Source organism: Trematomus bernacchii, unplaced genomic scaffold, assembly GCF_902827165.1.
Source record: "Trematomus bernacchii unplaced genomic scaffold, fTreBer1.1, whole genome shotgun sequence".
NCBI classification, from domain to species: domain Eukaryota; kingdom Metazoa; phylum Chordata; class Actinopteri; order Perciformes; family Nototheniidae; genus Trematomus; species Trematomus bernacchii.
In genome coordinates, this window is record NW_022987588.1 from 3,381,475 (window position 1) to 3,407,188 (window position 25,714).

The 25,714-nt window shown below is 40.3% G+C and overlaps 1 protein-coding gene across 1 annotated transcript; it reads left to right on the forward strand.

Annotated features, from left to right (window-relative positions):
- The first annotated feature begins 18,029 nt into the window (after window positions 1-18,029).
- Window positions 18,030-24,604, forward strand: creb1b (cAMP responsive element binding protein 1b). Its single transcript, XM_034128803.1, has 8 exons — window positions 18,030-18,199; window positions 20,895-21,004; window positions 21,161-21,307; window positions 21,410-21,510; window positions 21,978-22,129; window positions 22,935-23,117; window positions 23,538-23,691; window positions 23,894-24,604. The coding sequence occupies exons 2-8, from the start codon at window positions 20,903-20,905 to the stop codon at window positions 24,036-24,038; spliced, it is 984 nt and encodes a 327-aa protein (XP_033984694.1). The 5' UTR covers window positions 18,030-18,199; window positions 20,895-20,902; the 3' UTR covers window positions 24,039-24,604.
- Window positions 24,605-25,714: the final 1,110 nt, after the last annotated feature.

The following is a 25,714-nucleotide window of genomic DNA, read 5'->3' on the forward strand; positions in this document are numbered from 1 at the left end:
TGGCAAAACAATGTTTCTTCCTGTGGTAAAAAAAATGTTAGTTCTTAACTCAAAGTTTACATTCAGTACTAATATACTTGTATAGTAATAGTTTAACAAAATTCAACAATATTTATTATGATGAAATTCTGGCAATCACAGCTGCTGTAAAAAACACAATAGATCTCACAGTGAGTCATTTAATTCAGTGTGTCCCAAAAAATCACTTAATGGAGCTTCAGCAGTCAGACATATATTATATTAAGTTAAGTGTGTGTGTGTGTGTGTGTGTGTGTGTGTGTGTGTGTGTGTGTGTGTGTGTGTGTGTGTGTGTGTGTGTGTGTGTGTGTGTGTGTGGGTGTGTGTGTGTGTGTGTGTGTGGGTGTGTGTGTGTGTGTGTGTGTGTGTGTGTGTGTGTGTGTGTGTGTGTGTGTGTGTGTGTGTGTGTGTGTGTGTGTGTGTGTGTGTGTGTGTGTGTGTGTGTGTGTGTGTGTGTGTGTGTCAGCCCGTCGTCCTTGCTGTGTCCAGCGGTGACAGCAGAAGCTTTGGTCCTGTCGCTGCTCATCGCTGCTTCACTTCCGCAGCGCTCACAACGTGTCAGTGTTTCCGTTCCACATGGGGGCCAGTGGGGCATCATTACCATCTGGCTATAAGGCTATACTGATGTCAAATATAGGCCAGTGAACACACACTCACACGCTCACACACACTTACACACTGATCATCCACACAGTGTGCTGTTAGCACTACGAGAGCAACAGGGGGAAGGAGGCGACGTGGACATGAGGCGAGCCGCTCTGACAGTCCGTCCAAATTGACCGCCAGCACTCTGGTGGCAGTTGGCCTGGTTCCTTCTCATTGCTCTGCGACATTCCCTCAATCAGCACTGTAACATACACACACACACACACACACACACACACACACACACACACACACACACACACACACACACACACACACACACACACACACACACACACACACATACATGATCACACATGCAGAGTGATATCTTCCAGCAGCCCTCATTGTCTCACTAGACTATCTATATGAGTCATTCTTCCCCTAGCCACAGCTTCCAGTAAAAATACACCCACAAACACACAAAGAAACACACACACACACATACATACACCAATTTGTCCCTCTTTATTCAGCAACAATAAAGATCAACACACGTGTCCTGTTGTGACAAAAAAAAACAGGTCAGCCATTCAGGAAAAGGTTTTTTTTTAAGTCTGTTTATAGAATAAACTACTATCCATTTATAGAAAGAGGATGAGTTTAATGTGCTGACAGAAAACCTCATTTGCAGTCTTGTTTAAAGTCAGATTAAACATGTGCTTACTGATTCTTTTGGCCATGTGGGTGTAGCTTTATCCAGTTGATATACTGTATCATTAAGTTTTAAAGTTAACATGGCAAACTTGTTACCAAACAGCTACATTTTTACACATCCAGTATTGTGTTTCCGACCACGTGACTAATATGTTTTTGTCTCTTGTAGAGTAGCTCCGTTTTTTGGTCTCTTCAAACTCCTGGGAAAAATATCTGTCTCTTTAGCTGCTAAATGTTCCATTATGTTCCCCTGCTTGTCTCTTACGGGTCTGATGTTTATGTGCAGTGGCTTTATCAAAGATTGGTTGCTGCTGCTGCATAAAGGTTAATGAGACTAGACCGAACTGTAAATGTGCTCCAAAAATAAAACTATAAGTTATTAGAGGCTTAAAAGCTCCAAAGAGCTGCAAGTAGTATCTGCTAAATCTCTGTGGGTCCTGGGCACACATGTGGGACCTCATGGGTGAGTCTATGTATTCACTGCAGGATATTGATTGATGGAGCTTTCAAGTAATTGGGAAACTTTCCATGACATTTTAATATTTATTTTTATGAGGCCAAACCAGGTCGAATGATGAAAGATTGCATACTATAATCATCAGAATATTATTCAAAAAAATAAACATAAATTGTTTTGGTTTCGCTGGAAACAGATGAATCTACAGCGCTTATTATCCCTGGTGGGTTTCACCTTGCCCAGCAGTCTTCTGAGAGCTGTTGGTCTCATTAATCTGTTTTCTCTCCACTGCCTGCTTCCCCTCTTTTTTCATCCTCTCATCCCTCGCTCCTCCTCTCCCCTTTCCAGACAATGATCCAATTAGCTGCTAGCTGCGGTGGCACCAGTTGCCTACAGATGTCAGATGCCTGAGTGTGTACGGTGTGTGTGTGTGTGTGTGTGTGTGTGTGTGTGTGTGTGTGTGTGTGTGTGTCTGTGTGTGTGTGTGTGTGTGTGTGTGTGTGTGTGTGTGTGTGTGTGTGTGTGTGTGTGTGTGTGCGCGTGTGCGTGTGCGTGTGCGTGTGTGTGTATAACTGCCTCAGTAATTACCAGTATGATACTCCTGCAGCTCAGTAACCTTGCTCTGAGTTCTGACTCCATGCCTCACGCTGCTGGAGTGCAGCGGTCTTTAAAGGTTCATGTGTGTGAACAAGTTCCTTTTCTTTAATCAGCTACACTGCTGTACAAGTCATGGATGAACCCACGCTGCAGTCACGGTAATATACCATGTCGACACTAATGTGGCTACATATGGAAGCACAGTTTATGTGTGAAACAGTGTTCATGCATTTAAAGCAAAATGATGTAACTACTTTACTCAAAATAACAGCTTCAAAATCATTTTGACGCTCCGAATCGCAGGAATGCCATAAAATGTTGCTTTAAATGATATACACAGAACCTAGATAATGGGATGTGTCTAAAAGAGCTCAACATGTTTATCTCTCTCTCCCTTTAGTAGATATTTTATTCATGGCTCTTCCGTGCAGTCAACTTACAGTCAAATTACATTTACAGTGTATAACATTAGCTTGCAACAGGAAACAGGAAGAAATGTGTTGCAGCTTGTTTTTTATCAACATAATGAGGAAATGCCATATATTCGTCCCGTACAAATCAGTCAATTAAAACTTATTTAATTTATTTTCCCGAGAATATCTGTTTGCGGCAACTAAAGCATGAGTAATGTTTTTACCATTAGGTTTGAACACAAGTAACAAGAATTAGGAACAACAGATTCCACACAACATTTACGTATTTCTGAGATATCTTGGTGCAGTAGAGCCCGACGCGTCTGGGTCTACTGGGTCTGACTCCAGCATCTTTCCACACATTCTCATCCCCCCCACCTGTCCTCCAGATGCCCTTAGCGTGTCCCCACCTTCCCCAGTCACCTCATCTCCACCCACCTGCACACCTGCTCCTCATTACCTCATTACCTCCTCCAGTATAAATACCTGCTCTTTGCCCCCCACGCCTTGTTGCTAGGTAGTTTATTTTTGCTTTGTTGCTGTAGCTTTCCAGCTATTGTTGCATGACAGTATCTGAGTCCCTATAGTGTAACCTTCCTGTATTGTGTTTGTTGTTTGGACTGCCTGCGGGTTGACAAACGTAAGGAGGACGGTTCGTTAATCATGGCCTCTTGGAAAGTCCCGTTAACTTGCAGTCGCTGTTTTGTTTTGTCACAATGATATTTGAAATTGATATGGCAAACAGGTAAAAAGAAAATAGCTATTTCTAAGGATTTTAGCAAGCATTTGGAGGCATGTTTCTGACCACCATGAATCTACGTCTTGTTTCTATTTCTTTTTGCTGTAGTTTTGTTCACCCCGAGACAAATATCTTTCTCTAGCTAAACAGTCCACTTTGTTTACTGGACAGTCGCTAAATTTGCCATTTGGTCCAGGTATGTTCACAGTCAGATGTTTAAACCTTTTCACTGGAAAAAGGTGTCTGCTGTTCCAGAAACTAAACTATAAAGGTGAGAGTGACCCAGAATAGTAAAGGTTACAGGCTACACAAACCAAAACAATAACCACTAGAAGAAATATAGAAATATATATTTTAGCTGAATAAAAAAAACTTTGATCTGCTGTAGTTTAAGAAGTCCAAACATATATATATAGATTGTATGCTGTATATTATCAAAAAGTACTCATTAGTGATTTACTTCAAGTTTCAACAATCAGTATAAGAGGTGTGATGTTTATTGAGCAGACAGTATAGCAGAGTCCCTGACTTGTCTTATACATCCAAAGTAAATGCTTTAACCATGAGTGCAGTGATCTGAAGGTTAACATCCTTTCAACTGTGTTGTGAAAAAGCTCAGTTCTGCACGTTGGAAAAGCGAGGCCATCCATTCACCGGGAAGAATATTCTTTGAAAAGCTTGGGGGTGTAATCTGCTCGCTGAGTGTTGATTGAAGGCCAACTCCTCATTTGAAAACGTACCAGTGTCATTATGCATGAAAGGGATGTACTGTATTCCATGTTTGTTTGAAGGTGCATTACTGATGTATTGTCCGTCAGTCTCTTCTCTCTTCCATCTCCTGCCTTTGTCCTCCTCATTTTTACTCCGTCCTCCAGGCCTCTTTCATCAAGGTCCCCAGGTCAAAGGGAGCAGCAGCTGCTTGAGGCTGTTTAGGATCCTGAGGGTTTGACCTCCGACCTTTTATGTTACAGCTCCGTGCCATCCATTTACACTCAATTTAACACAGCAATATGAGTGAAGACGGATCAATGAGGGAGCATGCCTAGAATTCAGCAACATGGCTTTATCCCTGTACAAAGAAGAAGGAGGAGGAGGAGGGGGGGTCGGTTGATGTTTATAGTCTCATAATAATGTCATGTTTGAGGATGGAGGCTTTCAATATCAATAGGTATTGTTTAATGTTTTATTCAGAGTTTTTTTATACGCACGTGTCTCACAGAGAGATCATCTGTGATCAAAACACAAGATGCTCAAACTGAAGGAATAACGCTTGTCTTCAGGAGTAGTGCGGAGTGGATTTACATTATGATCTAAGAGATACATTGATTATAAAAACAAACACAAGAGGCCACAGCCATGCTAGCAGCTCCGCCCGGGTGTACAAAGGCATTGTGGTGTTTTAAGCTACGTACTAAAACGAATACTCTGCCTCATTCCGACCCCCACGTTGAGAACCACTGCCTTTATTATAAATGCCTCAGGCTGTAGTTTATGTTTGGTTAAATTACACACCTTATCAGGGCCAAAACTGCCATCATGTAATGATTTATTTCTAAATTAATCTTGCTGCATTAACTTGAGTTGTTGATATCAAGGCAGATACTTTAGAAAGGAGCTTCAATTACATCGTTTCATTAGACCTGGAAAGAAAGAAAAAAACATATATTAATACCTGCCAAATTCAATATTGAAACAAGGCCAGGTTAGGGTGATGTGTCTTTCAGTTTCCCATTGGTTTTTGGTAATTTGGGAATTTGGGTGTGTGTGTTGAATGAAGTTTATTGTTGTAGTCAAATAGCAATTTGACCTTTTTCATGTGGACTTGATCCCGCTCACACCACAGGATAATTGGACCTTTTCTTTTCATTACTTATCATTTTGGGCTAGGAAACATAGATTTAGAGCACAGGCAGTTAAATAAAAACATGGTTTTTTTGTTGCTTTTTCTGCATTGTTTTCACACAGTGAGTCAGTGTGTTTACCATTTATGTATTGTCTATAGATTAGATTTTGCAACAAAACAGTCTTTAATTAGACCTCTGCGTCAACATTATCTTTGTCGGGCTTGGAATAATTATAACCGCAACAAGTGGAATCTGTCTGTTGCCTAGTAACAGCTGTGAAAAGTAATTTAGAGCAATGGCACAGAAGCATAGAGAATTATTTTTTTGTTATTATCATTATTTGATTCTGAATGGTTTGCAGGTGTCTGATAAGTACACAACATATTTTGTATGCAAATGATTTATATCTGCGAGTTACCCGTGAACCACATCTAAAACTTGTGCTGATTATTTATTTTAATGAATACAAATTGGCATTTTAACAGCTTTGTGTTATCATACCAAAAAGCAGGAGGGTTTTCCTATGTGGAGTGTGCATTAATTATATTCCAATGTAACTATATAAAAACAGGGTGTAAATAGCCAATGTGGCTATACATTAAAAAAAACCTGGTGCAAATAGCATTGTTGACTATATTCACCCGGGTGCAAATAGCATCCGCCTATATTTTATATCAGCTCATAATGGCGCTTTGACATCAATTAATATGACATTGTTTGTTTTGTATAGCTTTACGATGATGCATTTTTTAATTAGAATGTTGCTTTAGCATAAGCAAAGTGTAGCCGAAACTAACTCGTCTGTTTTTGATGGGAAACTGAGAGCATCGGAGAGGGGTACCTTAAGGGAGACAATTAATGAGAGAGAGAGAGAGAGAGAGAGAGAGAGAGAGAGAGAGAGAGAGGAGAGGAGAGAGAGAGAGAGAGAGAGAGACGAGAGAGGAGAGGAGAGATGTAGTGTCATTGTTTACGTTTGGATACCCTGCCAGTGACTCAGAATACTCAAAATGTGATATGAAACTTCAACAATATCAATGGGGAGATGAGGAGTCTTTAACATTAACATTAACTGTTAACTTTAACAGTTAATCATAAACAAGCTTGTAACCCTCAACCAAAAACTCTGATTGGTTCTCATTTCTGTTGTCTTAAGTCATTAATTAACATGTCTCAGCGTGTGTGTGGTGTTGTGTGTGTGTGTGTGTGTGTGTGTGTGTGTGTGTGTGTGTGTGTGTGTGTGTGTGTGTGTGTGTGTGTGTGTGTGTGTATGTGTGTGTGTGTGTGTGTGTGTGTGTGTGTGTGTGTGTGTGTGTGTGTATGTGTGTATGTATATATATATATGCTGGCAGACGAGTGTGAAATGTGCTAATTAACGTGACCTCCCACTGATCCGGGGAGAATACACTCATGACATCTGAATCCTGGTGAGCCTGAGGGACAGGAGGGTTCCTGGAAGTGTGTGTTTGTGTTCGTGTGTGATTTAACCCTGTGTTAACCCTCTAGATCAGAAGAACAAAGTGCATATGAGTTCGAGGTTAAATCTGCTCTTAAAAACATGACATTTCGTACTCTTTTATGTGTATTATATCCTTAATATTTGATTGTATTTATGCAAAAACTCAACCATTTATTTATTGACATATTTACATATGTTACAAATGATATAAATTGTTTAAAAGAATCCTGTTTATTAATATTTATTGTATCAGCATTCAATCTTTAACAAGGACAACTTAAAATAATTAGGATTGTATTTCACCCACAGCAAAAAAAACGGTGTTAATTACTGTGGTCACAAAGTCAGAAACAGAAACATTTGTGGTATCGTATCACTGTTTTATGGATCTACAAGTGAAGTAAGATTGAATACAAGGAAACAATGAATTATCTCTTCTGTGAGTGCATTGCTCCTCCATATGGAGGGAGTTTAAAACAAGCAGATGGACAATGAACTGCTTCATCACACGAATATGCAAGAACCATATTCACCATGCAATGTTTGCCCTCGTCCACAGAAACAGCCCGGCAGCAGTGATATCCAGAGAAACAGTATCATTATGCATTAATTTATACAATAAGAGATACTGCATTCATTGTAATCCTAATATAGTCAGTTAAGCAGACATTGAGGTAAACTATTAGGCTATCCTTGTCAAGTCAGAGAGAAATATAGTAGCAGCAACCTATTGTTTGTATTGTATGTTCACAATAAATCAGATACTGAAAATGGCTGTATCTGCAAAAGTATTAAACTCTGTAATGTTATATTATTAAAAAAGACATAAACCTATTTTTGTTTTGACCCTGTGTTAAGGGAATCACAAAAAATAGCCCCAAAAAGCATCAACAATAACTTTGAACTGCTGAAAAATATTGAGGGACATTTCAAGAACTTCTGTAGCGTGATATAATTACGGCTTTGAGTGCAGGCATTACTGCGCATGCCATTTCATTGAAAATAAAATGTTAAGGCTCAAAGTGTGGCATAAGTCTGTATAGCAGTAGAATCAGCCTATAGCAAGGACAGTATTCACAACCAATCCAGCAGATAATGTCATCCGAAAGAGCGTTCGGGGGGAAATAAAATGGGTCCGAGAATTGAGCCTTGAGGAACTCCACATTTAAGTGAAGATAAATGAAGCCGCTTTTCATCAATTGATACAAAAACAAGAATGTCAGTGTTACACTTAATTCACGGCCTGTTGTTTCTAAATATTTGTATTATTGCTGATACCATTTCTTACATAGCTACAGTTAATCAGGGTTAACAGTTCTCAGTTATTATGTATTTTTCTTTTTGTCATATTTCAACAGCTTAACTTTTGTCTCATTCACAGCGTTCTGTCATCAGGCTGTCTGAACATCGGACTTGCTCTGCTCTTCCAGTTTTTATTTTCCGCTTTAACAGACTGTTGGGCCTGTTCATCTTTTTTAGAGCTGCTAGCTTTCTTTTCTTCTCACTACTTTCACCATCCCCTTATCGTTTCTCTGTGATCCTTCCTTTCCCTCACATCCACATCACAGTCTGTCGGTTCGCATCCTGTCTCTTTGTCTCTGTCACATCAGGTCTTTTCTGCAGTCTCTCAATGTCTCTTTCTGGTTTCTTCACCTGCGACTATGTCACACTGAGGTCTCTGCTCTTTCTGTCTCTTTTCTTTTTCTGTTTATCTTCACTGTTCTCCCCTTTTCACCTACTCCTCCTTCTCCTCCTCCTCCTCCCTCTACTCTGTCTCTGTTCCCCTCCATCACCTCCTGGGTAATGACAGGGGGGACAGGTGGAGACCAGACCATCACTACCACCAGTCGAACACACACGCGCACACACACACACACACACACAGATGGTGGACAGGGGTCCCTGCCGGCCAGCCTGTCTGTCTGGTGATGGGGTGTTGTTGTTGAGTGCACTCAGCCACACATGATTAGCTAGACAAACACACACACACACACACACACACACACACACACACACACATACTCACACATACACACACATATGTATTCCATTCTACGTAGCACTGAGGCTCAGCGCTAAAACAAGTCACCTGCTATTCCAGTCGCACACACACACACACACACACACACACACACACACACATACACACACACACACTCACACACACACACACACACACACACACACACACACACACACGAAGAAACATACCACACAGTATCAAAGTATCAAAGGGCTTTGAGACTGTCAGTACTGATTATCATTTTGTTATTTTTTTCTCTGCTTTATGTTACATTATCAGTTTACTTTTACAAGATTAAAGGGAAAGTGTCTTACAGAAAAACATCAGTAAACACAGTTCTCTAATCCCTGTTTATTCTATAGACTAATTAGCCCTTTATGTGTTCTGCTGTCTAATCAAGCTGGCATTACTGGTGGATTCATAATAACTGAACACAGTTTCATTGACTCTGAGAGTGCGAATGTTGATGGATGTTAATCAGATGGATGAATGTGTAAATGATGTTTGTTTACATGTATTTAAGTTATCAGGTTACATCCAGCTCTCTCTAGTAAGCCGATTATCATATGAACAAGGAATCAGGTTTTATATGAGGCATAAAATGGAGATGATGATCATTATTTGTCACCTTCATATGACAGTGACAACACAGGAGAAAATGTCTGACAGAAAGATGAGACAAACTGATGAAGATGTACATCTATACGTCTGCTCTCCGCTCTGATGATCAGCTCCAATGTATTTTCTCTGGCATCAGTTGGCAACACGCTCATCAGTGACCAGCTGCCGAGCAGGCGCACGACACCGAAACGACGTGTCACCTTCAAACGTCAAAACTTGTCACATATCAGGCGACATGTTTAACACTACATAAGAGGCAGTAGAGTTTTAAAGGTTGGAGCAATGCACTTCATTCCAAAACTGGTGTGTGTGAGTTGGCATTGGAGCTTTTCAGTGTGAAAGCCAATTATTTGTGTTTGTTTTATTGTAAACGACTTCAAAAATTAGGTCCTCTTTGTAAAGTTATAGCAAAAAATAACTATTTTATTTTAATCTACTTCAGTAATTGTGGTTTAGGGCTTGTACTGTAATAGTTTGACTTGTGCCCACAGTTTGCAAACAGACAGATGATGTCGATCAGATGATGTTGTTGGATTAGATCTTTGTGATTTGGGGGTGCTGCAACAAGAACATTATTAATGTGTTTGCGTGTGTGTGTGTGTGTGTGTGTGTGTGTGTGTGTGTGTGTGTGTGTGTGTGTGTGTGTGTGTGTGTGTGTGTGTGTGTGTGTGTGTGTGTGTGTGTGTGTGTGTGTGTGTGTGTGTGTGTGTTTTTTCCCTTCTCTCCACAGTTCATCAGCAGGAGCTGTCAGATCAGCATCAAGCCTTGCCAGTCAGATTACGGATGTTACAGCAGCAGCATCCTGGCCAACAGCCGAGCGGCTGCAGATATATTTCACAAACTGTGTATCTCTCCTCTGTCTCTGTGTCTTTCTCATTCTCTGTCTTTTGCATCTCTGCAGGACATTGCTGCTGCCTGCTCAGGTCCCAGGGTGGAATGGAGGTGAGCCAAGGTGAGTGAGGCAACGCCACAGTTTTAACACAACCAACTATAAATCATAGATCGTGAAACGTCCCACAACAGGGTTAAATAATACAAGACTGCAGTTCAGGCGGTGCAAGACTCTTCCTGTCTATGCCTGCTGAAATCTTTGTTTGATATCACTACTTAGAAGAAAGCCCTCATGAAAAGATTATGTACTACCTTAAACGAACAGTCCGACATTTTGAGTGTTGTGCTTTTTTTCACTTTTTTGCCAGGAGTAAGATGAGATAATCGATAGTTTTAAATATAATGCAGGTGATAAAACCAGCACATATGATAATGACTGATTTGTACATAAGCAAATCTAAAATATCTGTTCTTGAAAGAAATATCATCAGTCCTAATTCTGTAGTCTGGATAATGTATCCCAGTTCTGTACTGTCCTTTTGTTTATTTCCATGACACCCCGGAATATATGTAATACATTACATTAGCAGGCAGAGCCTATTTATATAACAAACCCACTGCTAAACCTCACTGTCATGTGAGTTTGTGTAACATAAACGTGTTGTGATTCTTGAAGATCAATCGTGAGGAAACATGATCTTTCTGCCAGTCTGGAAGAGGGAGCAGAGAGCTGAAAAACTGCACAGTTACAGCACAGAGGGTTTTACTGAGCGTGACACAACCCTGAGAAGGACACTCATCCATGTAAATAATATGGCATCCATCAACAAACACAAACAGGTTAGGAGAGATGTACAAAGACACACAAGGATATCATAGCATCAAATATTGATATAAAAAAAATCCTTAAACTTGCTGTGGAATATGAGATGCATATGACCAAGGTGAAAGGGTTCAAGGACAAAAACACCTGAACAAGGTACACACACAAATAAATATCAATTGAAAAACACAAACAAAAAAGCAACAAAATGCAGGGTTATTTTGACTTTACTTTATCATTTTTACTAATATAAAAGCAAACAAATGCTCTTATAATAAGACACACTGACATACAGGAAATCTTAGCTAACTCCTTACACTTTAAATGTTATTGTATTATTCAACTGAAGGATGTTCTTTTTAATTGTTTTTAATTTAAATAAACTATACTCATGCTGCTTAAATCTCACAGCTGTTTATTTATCTTGCAGACATTACAACCAGTGCCAGCTTTCCTTCTCAACACAGTTTTTCACTCAATACGAAAGATGGAATGCATATATGTTCTGTATACCCCTTACACGTTTGATTTATTACAAAGGTATGATAAGTAGATCTTTAATATGTAAAATCCGTGGGTTTACTCTTTAAGGTGCTGGCAGGAGAATGTTTTATGTCATTGAGCGTCCTCATGAGTATTTAAGTACAAACGCGTGTGTGCAGGCTGTCCCAGCTGCCGTCCATGCTCCTCTACCGGGTCCATGAATAATGCAGAAATCCCATTTTCATACCACTTCCTCTTCCCTCCCTCCATCCCATTTTCTCCTCCCCTCCTCCCCCCCGCTGTGCTGTAGTAAAAATAGAAGCGCAGACCTGCAAGCTTTCGCTCCTGTGTTTACACCATCATGACCCTCCCCACTGCTCGCTCTCTCTCCTGACAGTAGGGTTATTACTCTCATTCATCTCAGCATGGTCTCTCTATCCTCAACGGGAGCCGGAGAGCAGAAACAAGAGGAGAGGTTGTCGGGCCAGACTGGGAGCAGTGAGAGGGTCCTCAGGTAGCACATAGATGCATGCTTCATCTCCATATCTTTATTATGTGCCTCATAAAAATAGCCCTGCTTAGGCCTCTCCGCCGCTCGCCTCCTCTCTCCTCCTCTCGCCTCCCACTCCTCCTCTGCATGCACTCAGTCTCCGCTCAGGGGAAATGAGGAGCTGCTCTGCTCAGACATTAAATGTAGAATCGAGGATGCACAAACAGAAAAATTAGATGGCTGTTCTTTCTCTCTGGATGCAAAGCAGTAAAAAAGTTCCTTGTCAGTGCACAAATATTCTCATAGGGGCTGTAAGATGTAGGAATACAATGTAATGTTACTTAATCTAGTTTGTTGTTTAGTTTAATGTACCTGGGTGTTGAAGGCATAAAGGAGATATTTGTCAGGAGCCATGCATATGGTAATATTTAACCGATAAAAGTTGACTTAGTTTATTTTTATTGAAAGCTAATGTGGGTTTCTAACTATGGTATTTCAAACTACACATGTGTTATACCACAAAGCATGAAATACATAGCAACAGTACCTAAGGGGGGGGGGGGGGGGTTAGTGAAGTGTAGAATGGGATTACTTGAAAACTTCCTTCACAATTTAAAGTTTATATTTCATGCTTCTATCTATTGCCTCTAAGGATTACTTACTACACATCACTGCCTAACTTCAGATGTGGTATCATAATTGAAGAGCTAATTATATTATAAAAGGGATATAACAGCTTTGACGCAGCAGGGGACACCAGTCTAGTTAGTGAACACTCACAGCACGTTTTTAAGGGAGACAACGAGGAACATTATGAGATACACTCCATTGATAAAGTTCTCCTCTCGCTTTTTCTCGTGTCTCCTCTTCCACTCTTTTAAAGGTCAGTGGAAACAAGAAGAAGATGGATGGAGCCGACAAAACGAGAGTATTTTAACACCGTTCTGCTTCTTAAGACTTGATCGGACCCTCCCATCTCACACAGGATGCCCTCAACAAGCACATCATGCAGATCTGTGGCTGACAAACAGTGAATTACAAGGCTTCAGTTAAGTGGGTACGAGTTGAGTAGTGTGTGTGTGTGTGTGTGTGTGTGGTGTGTGTGTGTGTGTGTGTGTGTGTGTGTGTGTGTGTGTGTGTGTGTGTGTGTGTGTGTGTGTGTGTGTGTGTGTGTGTGTGTGTGTGTGTGTGTGTGTGTAGATAGGCGAGTGTAAACAGTCAAATCTCTAGCACACACACACACACAGAGAGAGAGAGAGAGGGTGATTTATGGGCGAAAAATCCAAATTTCACGGTGTAGTACCCTTCAAGGTAACAACATTTTAAAAATATGTACAGTATGTCATACATGAGTAGTGTGTTATGTACTGCTGAGTAGTAGTTGTGTCACTGTTCATGAAGGGACGAACCCCTCTACTTGTTTAAGCTCGCTTCTATGATTTTTTGTGTTTTAATTGTTTTTGATCGAATTTCCGAGGAAACGTTCTTGGCTTTCATTGTTTCCCATTTTTTAGTCTCTCGGACATAAAGGGACCCTTGAGCTCTTTAATCGGTCAACAAAGTGTTTTTCCACAATTATGTGTTATAGTGTTCAGCAATGAATATCACAGACACAGCACCAGAAGGGCAAATTAGATTTAATATCCGCAGAGGCGTAAGGGTCTATGTGATATACATGTTTATCAGCTGCTCATATCCACAAGAGTCTGCAGTCTGCATACAAACATGATTTAGGGCTGTTACTTCAAAATATCAAGAGCTAACATCTAATGTATTCAACGTGCTGTTATTTGAATGCTACCCACGAACAACACAGTCTGTTCATCCACTGTGCCTCTGCTGGATCTCTGTTTGTCAAGCTAACCAGTTCAAATGTGTTGTCATAAAGTGAATGTAAGGCAGGGCACAGTGCTTAATGAGATGGTGCTGAATGCTAAATGCTAACACATGTTGCTCCTCAGACTGCTTTGTGTCGTAATTATCTGCTCAGCACAGCTTCGTAGTTTAACCCTTTTTCCATAGCTTATATTATTGTTGGCTACTGGGCATGCATTAGATCTGAGTGACATTGTATGAAACTGGATGTTCTTGTAGACGACAAGATTTCTTTGAACAAGTAGGCTACCGTATCATGAACACGTGCAGAACGTACACATGTCAGCAAAGGTTTATTTCTTATTGCAAGGGCAGAGGTTTAAAGTCACTTGATCCTTTTTTGGGGTAATTTATTTGTAATGGTGTACTTATTTAAAAACTGTGTGCTGTACTGCAGTTATAATGTGCTATTAGGGAAATGTATCCCATCTGTTTTGTCTTCTTGGTTTTGCTCTTGGCTGTAAAGCAGAATAGAAAATGTGTCACTTTCTTCTTTCAGAATACCCAAATGTTAACTTGGATCCCTGTTACTCTGTACCAAATGATTTTTGAAGGGAGTATGACAGTGCCAGAGTGCAAGAGAAAGACGGTAGATATTCAAACAAAGGTGAGTTGAATGACTAAACAGAAAATGTGAAGCAAACACGCTATAAAAATCCAAGTCCATGGCATTATTTGAAAGGACAACAGAACAAAACCAAATCCTATAAAAGAAAACCCAATCTGGAACACATTGAAACATGCTGATAGAAGTGTTGTGAAGGAATCAAAGCGCTGTTTTCGGACCCTTTGTGAATATGAAGCATATCGCAGACAGACTGTGACACCTCCTTCTTTGACCGTTTCCCGTGGCAGGTTTTTTTTTTTTTAAATTACCCCCCGGGCATCCTGCAGTCTCCAAAGCTTTCAAAGAGCTTTTAGTTTGGCATTTGATTCCCTGCTCTCCTTTTCTTTAGACATGGCTGTGTTTCTTTTCTTTTCTTCTCTGAGCACCTTGGCTGCTGAAAGGGATTGTTGGAGGAGTCCACAGTCATTCAATGGTGAGAGGAGAGGAGAGGAGAGGAGAGGAGAGGAGAGGAGAGGAGAGGAGAGGAAAGGAGAGGAGAGGAGAGGAGAGGAGAGGAGAGGAGAGGAGAGGAGAGGAGAGGAGAGGAGAGGAGAGGAGAGGAGAGGAGAGGGGAAAGAACATACATAAACAATGAGAGGAAAAGTAACAAGCTGAGGAAACGAAAGGGAAAAGGAAACAAGGAGAATAGAGAAGAATAGAGGAGAAAACGGAAGGACCAAGCATGAAAGAGAGAGTCGATAAAAGCAGAAAAGAGGAAATAAAATAAATGGATAGGAAACTAAAGAAGTAGCAAAGAGAGGGCAGGAGGAGGATGAGAAGGCAGTCGTTCTTTACCCAGAGGGGGGAGGCACAGCGGGGGTAGGGGAGGTGAAGGGGTGGGGGAGTTGTGCTCCTCATCCCTCTCTCCTCCAACTGAGCCTCCTTCCTCAAGGTCAATCACACACACACACACACACACATGTACACGGTCACAGGCAGGCAGGTTGGCAGACTTGGCACACACACACACACACACACACACACACACACACACACACACACACACACACACACACACACACACACACACACAGACACACACACACACATTTTGTTGAGCTCAAGTAGAAAAGACGCCTTCTGCCTGCTTTTCTCTCTCTAACTCTGTACCAACCAGCCAAGTCTCAGTCAACCATCTGGAGATAAAAACACCATTCTTCCCACACACACACACACACACACACACACACACACACACACACACACACACACACACACACACACACACACCAACTTGCAAACACACTGTGTGTTTATGATAATAGACCAAATGCTTCTATTGATTCGTTCTCTTTTGGTGTCTGTGTGTGTGCATGTAAAATTAGTTTTATTTCATAGAGAGCCCACTTCACTTCTCTCATGTTCTCCCACAAGAGAATCATGAGTTCTCCATCTGTTCACATTCACTGTATATGATGAAGCATAAGAAATATACATGTCATGTTTGTTTTTTTACTCTGTCTTCAATTATGACCACCTAAAATGATGAGTACACATCAACAAGATATTGGCATATGGTTCGAATAATGTTATACGGGAGCCTCTGTTTTTACGTTTGCCATCTTTCAGTTATTTAGGGTTTTTCATGTATTTACCGTTCCATATAATTCTGATATGTACGTTTCTTCAGCGCTGTTCTACTGCAGTATTTCAGATGATAATTCAAAAATATGACAAAAACGGCACGAGAGGTGTTAAACATGTTGCACTTGTTAAAACGTTTACTAATGGATGTCACTGCTGCAAAATCAGAAGAGCTATATCAGCCTTTTTGAAAACCTCTAATGGAGCACGCTTCCTCCCCCTTCTTGTAAAATATTCCTCCTCTTGACTTTGGGTCAAAATTGTCACCCCCCTTCAGCCCCTCCACACTCCTCCCCTCCTGATTTTTTATAACTGGCTGCAAATTCACTGCTGTTCATTACCCAGGCAGGGTCAATTCCCCAAACAATGTGTTTGGTGTCACAATAAAAAGGGTGTTTTTTACGGCTTGTCGCAGTAAAATGCTATTAAACAGATAAAACACCGGCAACGAGCATCAGGAGGATTATAAAAGGAATTGCCTTGATAAACTCCACATATCTGCGTGATGACACACCAGCAGCTCTTCTCTCTGTCGCTGGGGAGGAGGAGGAGGAGGAGGAGGAGAGGGAGGGAGGAGGAGGGGGAGGAGGAGAGGGTGGAGGAGGAGGGGAGGCAGACTGAGAAGCACATGGTGGGAGAGTTTTTTCAGCTCTACAGCGCCACCATCTGGGGAGATAAACCCAATGGCTGCCTCTCTGTCCTGTATCCTGATAGATTTCATGTGATGCTTTGCAGTCTGAGGCTTGAAAGAAAAATAAGACTTGTTATTTCTTAATTATTTTAGGCTAAATATGGTATTGATTAATTTCTTCTAACGGCAAGCGTGTAGAAAAAAATCAATATCAGTCAGTTGGTGATTTTGTTGGTGTCTTTTTCTCTACTGCTTTCCACATCACAGTAATTGGTCACATCTGAATGAGTATACTTGTAACTCTGTTTTTAAAAGCGAATAAATGCTGTGACTATTATAAATGTAATATCTGCATATTTATCTTTCTCATGTGTGTGGTTAAAACAGAGTAAGGTTTAATAAATATGTTGATCACAATGATAAACGAGGATTACAAAGCAAAGAAAAAATTGTAAGTGAAGTACTGAAATGTTCATGTTTTTTGTAGTGCTTCATATCTATCTTGCATTTCAGCTGCAGAGTGATCATTACAATGGTCTCATGCTTCCCTCTGGTGGTTTTAGTAAGAATGCCTACAACTTTCACTAATAACCAATAGCCATGTCCATTTCCTGCTGTGGGGCAAATGACGGATATCTTATTCTACTCGTGTTTCAAATAATTGCAGCCTCCAGTAAAAGTACAATATTTGCCTCCCAAAAAGTACTAATACCAGATTGTAAAAAATATGTTAAAGGTAAAAGTCCTATGTTGAAAATACTACTTAAGTAAATGTATGTAAGAGCAATCAGGAAAATAAACATATAAAGTAAATAAATACGTTAAAAGTGAAAGTAGACTTAGAATATATGTTAACTCTTCAATCCAAATGATTGCAATGATTGACATTAAAACGTTGTTTGTTTTGCAGGATACAATTAAATCAAACAATTCAGGATTAATTATAAAAACGCATTATAAGGTCTTATAGGTCTTTGTGATAACTATTTTCATATTCAACTGCGATACAAATGGGGAACAGTTTTCTTGATAAATTGAACCGAACGACCCTTAAATTCTAAGAACAGGTTTCACTTCCTAATACCATCTTGTTTATCCACCAGATTATCGTTGTTCTTGTTACATCATTATTAAAGTGCTTTTTGTAAAACCTTTGTCAAACTCTTAACAAGGCAGGAGGGTTTCGTTAGAATCCGCCAGTCGTCGGTATTTTCCGCCCTTTTCCGTTCCCACATCGGACACTTCCGGTTAGTGTCGCCATCTGCTTTCTCGTCCTTCTCTTCTCCAATCTCCGTGTTGTTGTTCCCGGTGACGCGGAGGTGTAGCCTGACGCGGGCTCTTACGTGTCGGCCAGAATAAAAGTGGAGCTCCGGAGGCCCGGGAGTGACGAAGGGAGTCTGTATCGGTAAGGACGGAGCGGTGTCCGGGGCTCAGAGACACGGGACTCAGCCCTAGAAAGTGTCGGTGTTGTCGGGTTCGGCCCGAAGGAAACAAAGAGATCATGGCGCCGCGGTGTGTTTGTAGGGAGGGAGGGGAGGCTGCGGCTGTTGGGGAGAAACAGAGCAAATGTGCGGCTTTGATAGTGAACCCGGAGTGACAGTGTGTGTTTGTGTGTCTGTGTGTGTGTGTGCGTGTTAAGTCATTTTACATGATCGGGACTTTAGCGTTGTTATTACCTACATGCAACTGCCAGACTGTGCAGTAACATGATACAGCCATTATGCGCACAGATTTGCGCTGCTTTCATTGGAAACGGCGCATTGAACCCATCATGTCCATTAATGTAGGCTACTTGCTCGAATCAAATTGATGTTTATAATCTCAAATATTTTATTTCTGATTATACACATTCTGATAATCATCTTACTATTGTCCATTATTGTGTATTCATATTAATCGGCCTTACATGTAAGACGATGCGTTTGGTTGCAAATTAAAAACATGATCTCAGGCCTGGAGAGTAAACTCCCATCTGGTATTTTAAGTTGTAACCGTGTCTTATCTCCGGGGACATGGCCGCTGTGTGGAAGGGGCGTCGCCCGGCCATGTGGCTCTGCTGTCACACAAGTGATTTTTGAAAAGCAGAGGGAGAAATGTGTAAAGCCAATCATGCAGCGGAGAGGAGCTACGCACAGTGTGAGATCACAACATCCCAGATCAACACACACTTTACCTCCTCAAGTCAGATCACTGAGGCTCAGAAGCTGCTTATTCAAATGAAATATATGCAGGTTAATGTGTTAAAATCCATAACTTATTATCAGTGGTCGAAAGTTACCAAATACATTTATATGTGGTACTTGATTTATTCTTGAGTAGTTTTATTTCTTTCTTCTTCACACAAGGAAACGAGCTTCAGGGTTGTACTATTTAAATCTAAGTGTTAGCCCAGACACAACACACAACATAAATAAACATTTAAATCACAATTGATGGCTATCAACCATAAAGTATTTCAAATAAGCAATTAATGCATCAACAGTTATTATCCAATACTATCTTGTGTATAATCCTGAAATGGGCTTTTCTGCATAATGATTACTTTGACTTCTAGTACTTTTTAAGTATATTTTGATCCCAATACTTTGAACACATGACTTGTGTCATTTTTGTAAAAGAGTATTTCTCTAGTATTCCTACTTGTACATACAGTATACGGGTACCACTGGTCATCATTATTACAGTTAATTGTATAATGAACTAAACGCATATATATCGTAACAGTACAGTCACTCCAGGGTGTTTGATATGTGCAATGAAAATGTGAATGATAACAGCTGGCCATTAAAATGATCATTAAAACATTTACTTTACAGGGGGAAGGAGATTATAGGTGTAGTGATGGACTCAGACCTGCATTTTAACGGTCACATTACAACAATGATTAAGTCTGCATACTATCACCTTAAGAACATATCTAGGATTAAAAGACTAATGCCAAAGCAGGATTTGGAAAAACGTGTCCATGCTTTTATTTTCAGCAGACTCGACTACTGTAATGGTGTCTTCACAGGTCTCACAAAAAATGTGATCAGAAAGTTGCAGCTAATTCAGAACGCCGCTGCTCGAGTCCTCACACACCCTAAAAGAGTGGATCACATCAGTCCCATTCTGAAGTCTTTACACTGGCTTCCAGTCTGTCAAAGAATTGATTATAAAGTACTGCTGCTGGTTTTTAAAGCACTGAATGGTTTAGGACCAAATTATTTTAACGATCTCCTGCATAACTATGAACCATCCAGGAGTCTCAGGTCTTCTGGGACGGGTCTGCTCTCTGTTCCAAGAGTAAGAACTAAACATGGCGAAGCAGCGTTTAGCTATTATGCCCCGACTATCTGGAACAAACTCCCGGAATCGTGCAGGGCCGCTGCAACTCTTAATACTTTAAAATCCAGACTAAAAACGTATCTTTTTGCCGCCGCTTTTGATTGAGCTGTTCATATTCACACTGCAGTATAGCTTTTATTCATTTATTCTATACCTGTAGTGTTAATTTTATTATCTTTGCTTTTTAAAATGCCTGTTTTTAAATGCCATTTTATACTGTGTTTCTGCTGTATTTATTCTTAAATGTCTTTTATTTTATTTTGTAAAGCACTTTGAATTGCCGTGTGCTGAAAGGTGCAATATAAATAAACTTGCCTTGCCTTATACTGAGTATTAGTGTAACAGATCAGCCAATTTCCCTGTTCCTGAATGGTGGCAGAAATGTGTAACAAAAATAGAAACTCAAGCTGTCCTCATTAAAGCCTTTGTTATTGACAGATTTATAAATATCAGATTCTCATTGAAGCAGCAAATATTTCACCAAATACAGATCAAAGAACAACACTGCATGTCATATTCGATCACAAGCAATTCAATTATATAAAAAAGAACACAAATAGTAGAAAAAAGTTTCTGGCACAGATTTAAGTTGTTTGAGTTATTATGAACCTTTTTCAAGGGAACAGATTTAACTCAGAAATGGTGTTCCCTTGACAGCTGTTGGGTATGATTTATTTTCGTTTGCCTGTATTTTGAGTTTGTTTGGTTTTCTGAGTTGCTGCAAACAAACATTGAGTTTTAACGGCTTCTCTTGTCCAAATCTGTCTCCGCAGCTCAACCGATGAGGATGGAGTCAGTGGAGGTTCAGCAGGGGGGGGAGGCTGCTGTGACTGAGACGGAGACCCAGCACATCACCCAGGCTCAGATCGCTACTCTGGCCCAGGTAACGCGGATGTAAACGTATTAGGTGTTAAAGAAGGAGCCCCTTTCTGCTCAGGAAGTGCAGTTGGTTTCCAAAAATGTTGAACAATATCAATTTTAAATGCAACAAATAAGTGCACATGGCAGTATGCATGGTGACATCACTTCTGAATTTCAGATGACCATGACGTCGGGCCTCACCTCAGCAACAGGTCCCACGGTAACGCTGGTCCAGCTTCCCAACGGACAGACGGTCCAGGTGCACGGTGTGATCCAGGTCGCTCAGCCGTCTGTCATCCAGTCCCCACAGATCCAGACTGTACAGGTATAACACTCAGACACCCCGACAACACTGGTTTCATGTGCTGTTGAAAGTAAGCCACAATATAAAGAACATTAAGTGAGAAGGTTTGTTTGTGTGTTTCAGATCTCCACCATAGCAGAGAGTGAAGATTCACAGGAGTCAGTGGACAGTGTGACCGACTCTCAGAAACGCAGAGAGATTCTGTCCCGACGCCCCTCATACAGGTCAGTTCTGAGGTTTTTAAAGCTCATTTGGCCATACAACATGGGCCTTATATTTACTATATTTAAACTTTATTAATAATAAAAAAACTCTGGTTGCTTCTTTTTAATTTCTTACAGGTTACATACCAAAGCTGTTTTTCATTTCTCCCTGTTCTATTTCTAACTCTATCTAGAAAATGTTTAGAGCTGTCTTCATTGCAAGAGAACATTTTTACAGTTAACTTATGATTCCTGCTGCAACAAACATAGCTAAGTTTTAACAATCTGGGGCTTAAATCAATGTGCTCTTTTAATAATCTCCCTCTTTTTCATTAAAAACCCAAAACAATGAAGATTACTTGTTTGTGGGACAGAAATTACCATCAATACTAAAATTGTGAGTTTAAAATGTCTATAAAAAGTCTGTCATAACCACCTCAAATCATAGCATCACACTAACACTGGCCCATGGTGGTTTGTCCAAACAGGAAAATCCTGAACGACCTTTCGTCCGACGCTCCGGCTGTCCCTCGTATCGAGGAGGAGAAGGCAGAGGAGGATTCATGTGTTGCTGCTTCACCTTCAATCACCACCGTCACCATGCCCACACCCATCTACCAGACCAGCAGCGGCCAATACAGTAAGTGATGGATCAATGGAGCCCCCTACTTCTTTCTGTTAAGGAAACATTATTTAGGATGTATTTTTAATGCTTGTAAACTATTTAAAAATTATCTTTGAAAATACTGGTTCACCCACGTTTATAATAATATGTTTTGTGATTTACCTCTGTTGCAGTGATACCCAACGTTTTTGGCTTGTGATTCTTTTGAAATTAATAAAGTTCAAATATATCACAATATATGGTTTGGAGAGGAGTAAAAGCAAATGCTCTATATAAACTGAATTATATCTCTTATAACAAAATCTAATTATTCCTGATGTTTAAAACACTGACAAACAAGCACACAATGTCTTAAAAAGTGTATTCACTTATGTGATATTAGCACTTTAGCCAGAAAAATGTAGGGGACAGACTGTGCATATACGTATACATACGCACCTGCGTAAATGTGTAACTTATCAATTGTTTGCTAAGTTGTTGCCACAACAACTTTATAAGTTGAAAATATGTCAAGTTGTGTGTCCGTCAACGTGCTTCTGCCTTCTATAAAAACACAGATATATCTTTAAACACCTAATTAAAGCATCTAGTGGTGATGTATCTGGGCCAAGAGGTTGATTATTTTCTTCAATTAAGTAGCTTGTTGTTCACTCACCCATTGTCTCAATGTGCATTTCTTCCAACATCTTTGATGAATGTTAAACACCTCTTCGACAAAAGTTTCATCCAAATAATTTTTTTTAGGAATTTACAATGAGCATATCATAGGGACCGATTTTCATTTAATTAATTCTCTAATTTGTCCCCTCTCAACACACAGTTGCAATCACACAGGGTGGAGCCATTCAGCTGGCTAACAACGGTACAGATGGAGTCCAGGGCATCCAGACTCTGACCATGAGCAACGCATCAGCCGCGCAGCAGGGGGCAACCATCCTGCAGTACGCTCAGACCAGCGACGGCCAGCAGATTCTGGTTCCCAGTAACCAGGTGGTGGTCCAAGGTGAGAGTAGGCAGTATTAACTGAGTGGTGTGTAAAAGGGCTGCAACTAGCACATCGACTCATTACTCTCTAATGTACCTATTTTATGTTATTATGGTCTAAAAAGTCTAATTTCACTTCTATTCTCTTTCATTTTCTGTGGTTGGTAGCAAATATATATATTTCTTTACTTTTGTTACTCATCCAAACAAGCTTATAAAATATTGATTCTCCAAGAAAAAGTGATTTTTACCAAGATAACCAATTTAATAATTGTTGATTGTGGATAGGATATACATATTTTATACATATTTGTATATATATTTGTATTATTGTATTTTTGTATTCGGGATTGTCTGTACACACAAATTGAAAGATTGACATTAAAGTTGATTTTGACTTTTGACTTAACATCTACTCTCTGACAACCACACATTTCAGCCGCCTCTGGTGACATGCAGGCCTATCAATTCCGAGCAGCCCCCACCAGCACCATCGCCCCAGGGGTGGTCATGGCTTCGTCCCCCTCCCTGCCCATCCAGGGCGCTACAGTGGAGGTCACCCGCAAACGAGTAGTCCGCCTCATGAAGAACAGGTATGAAAAATGGGGGAATCTTTGTATTTGTGTGTTTGGTCTCAATTTATGGCTTTGTCCTTGTGACAGAAATGCCCCAATATCACATTTCATAACCAGCTGGCCTAGAAGTCAGTCTGGAGTAGATGCATTTAATCAAATATTCCACTAAATCCCCCCTAATTTAATCAGAGGGACAAACTATGTCTTATCCTTCCAACAGAGAGGCAGCCCGGGAATGTCGCAGGAAGAAGAAGGAGTATGTTAAATGTGTGGAAAACCGAGTGGCCATCCTGGAGAACCAAAACAAGACACTAATCGAAGAACTGAAAGCCCTTAAAGACCTTTACTGCCATAAATCTGAGTAGTTCCTGTGCTTTACACCGAGCTGGGCTAAGTAGCATTTCAGTTCTTTTTAAATACTTTGACTGTTTGATACTGTGTGCCTGGCCCTCCAGTTAGCACACAGCGGGCCAGTCCAGTTTTCCTTTAACCAGTTAAGCCCCATGCCCCCGCAAAACGCAACATCTTGCAAGAAACAGCGTCTGAGGGCTTCTTAACGGGAAGAAACTCAGCTATCAGACAATATTAACAATTTTTAGCTAAACGAAACACAAGGGTAATACAAAGCCTCTGAATTAGCACTAAGCGAAAAAATGCTAACGCACTTAGCACAGAACTCACGGTAGAAATATTTTATACTTCATCGGTTCTGCACAAACAAGATATCAAATGAAAGCTGAGATTCCACAGATTCCAATGGTATAAGTATCATCACTCCACGACCAAAACTCAGGGCAGCGAAGGCGACACCAGACAACACACAACTTAGCTTTACGGGGCCAAAACGGCAAATATGTCTTACCTTTGCTGTTTTCTGATCAAAAGTTTGTTCAATGGCATTAAAACGCATATAAACGCTGCTGAAGGTTAATCCAATGTCTCTGTGTCACTTTGCAATGATCACTGATAATCCATCATCATATTTATGGCAAAAACAGAGTTTTCATATATAGTTGCTATGAGAACTACGAGAGTGTATGAGAGCTTCCGGTTTTGGGCTTGCTGGCTGCGCATCACTCATTCACCAATGGGTAATGTTTAGATGGATTTAGGAACTTCCCTCTCGATTCTATTGGCTCTATCGGTTAAAAAGAGGTGTCAATCATCAAAATCGACCAATGGGTTCCAGAGATATGGAAAATCCACCCAAATGACCCCAGAAGTGGGTTTCTTTTTCTAAATCTCTCTAAAAAGGTCAAATTTAACTTGTTTTGCATCAATCTTGATACAGGGTACTTATTATATGTTATAGTTTGGATTCCTACAGCTTTTAGTCTCCGATCCCATCATTCAAGGGTGGTTTTCACTATAAGTAATGGGTTCTTTTTGGACGGACACTATAATTTACATTTTTTTACTCTGTTCAATCTGAATTTACTTTAAAATAAAAAACATCTATATTGATTCTGACTTTTCTACATCCAACTCACAGGTTTATCATTGCTTTGAGAAAAAAGATTATTAATTTACCCCTTTTAGAAGTGAAGATATAGTCATTTGTTCTGGGAATGTCATTTTCGAGCCTGAGACCTGAAAAACAGGCTTGGGGCTTAACTGGTTAACTACATCCACTTCAGCAGGTTGTCGATGATAATTCATTTAAAATATACACAATCTTTCCAGTAACAGAGCACATCAATCAAATCAGCTGTGGACAAAGGTTCCCATTAGGGCTGCACAATATAGCTTTTTTTGTCGCCATTGCCCTGGGCAAAACACACAGTGCAAAAGACTGCAATATTGCACTTTCAAAATTGTTACTTATTTTAAATTACGCTCTGTCTTTAGGTGTTTATTTTGTCTGATTTGGGCCTGTTGTTAACTCTATGGCCAATCAGACAGCCATCGCTGTTCAACAATAAGGATTGTCTTATGGCCCGGGGCCAGTAAGAAGTCATTTTGGTCAGTAAACACAATCAGTAGCCTGATCTGGGCAGTAATCGAAATGTGATCAAACAAGCAACGACACTACCCCCGCTCT

What these genes read in the sequence shown, in the direction of transcription:
- creb1b (XM_034128803.1), top strand. Translation starts at nt 20,903, where the DNA reads ATGAGGATGGAGTCAGTGGAGGTTCAGCAGGGGGGGGAGGCTGCTGTG. An exon ending in GACCAGCAGCGGCCAATACA is followed by an intron (nt 22,130 to 22,934) that starts GTAAGTGATGGA and finishes CTCAACACACAG; the next exon opens with TTGCAATCACACAGGGTGGA. An exon ending in GTCCGCCTCATGAAGAACAG is followed by an intron (nt 23,692 to 23,893) that starts GTATGAAAAATG and finishes TCCTTCCAACAG; the next exon opens with AGAGGCAGCCCGGGAATGTC.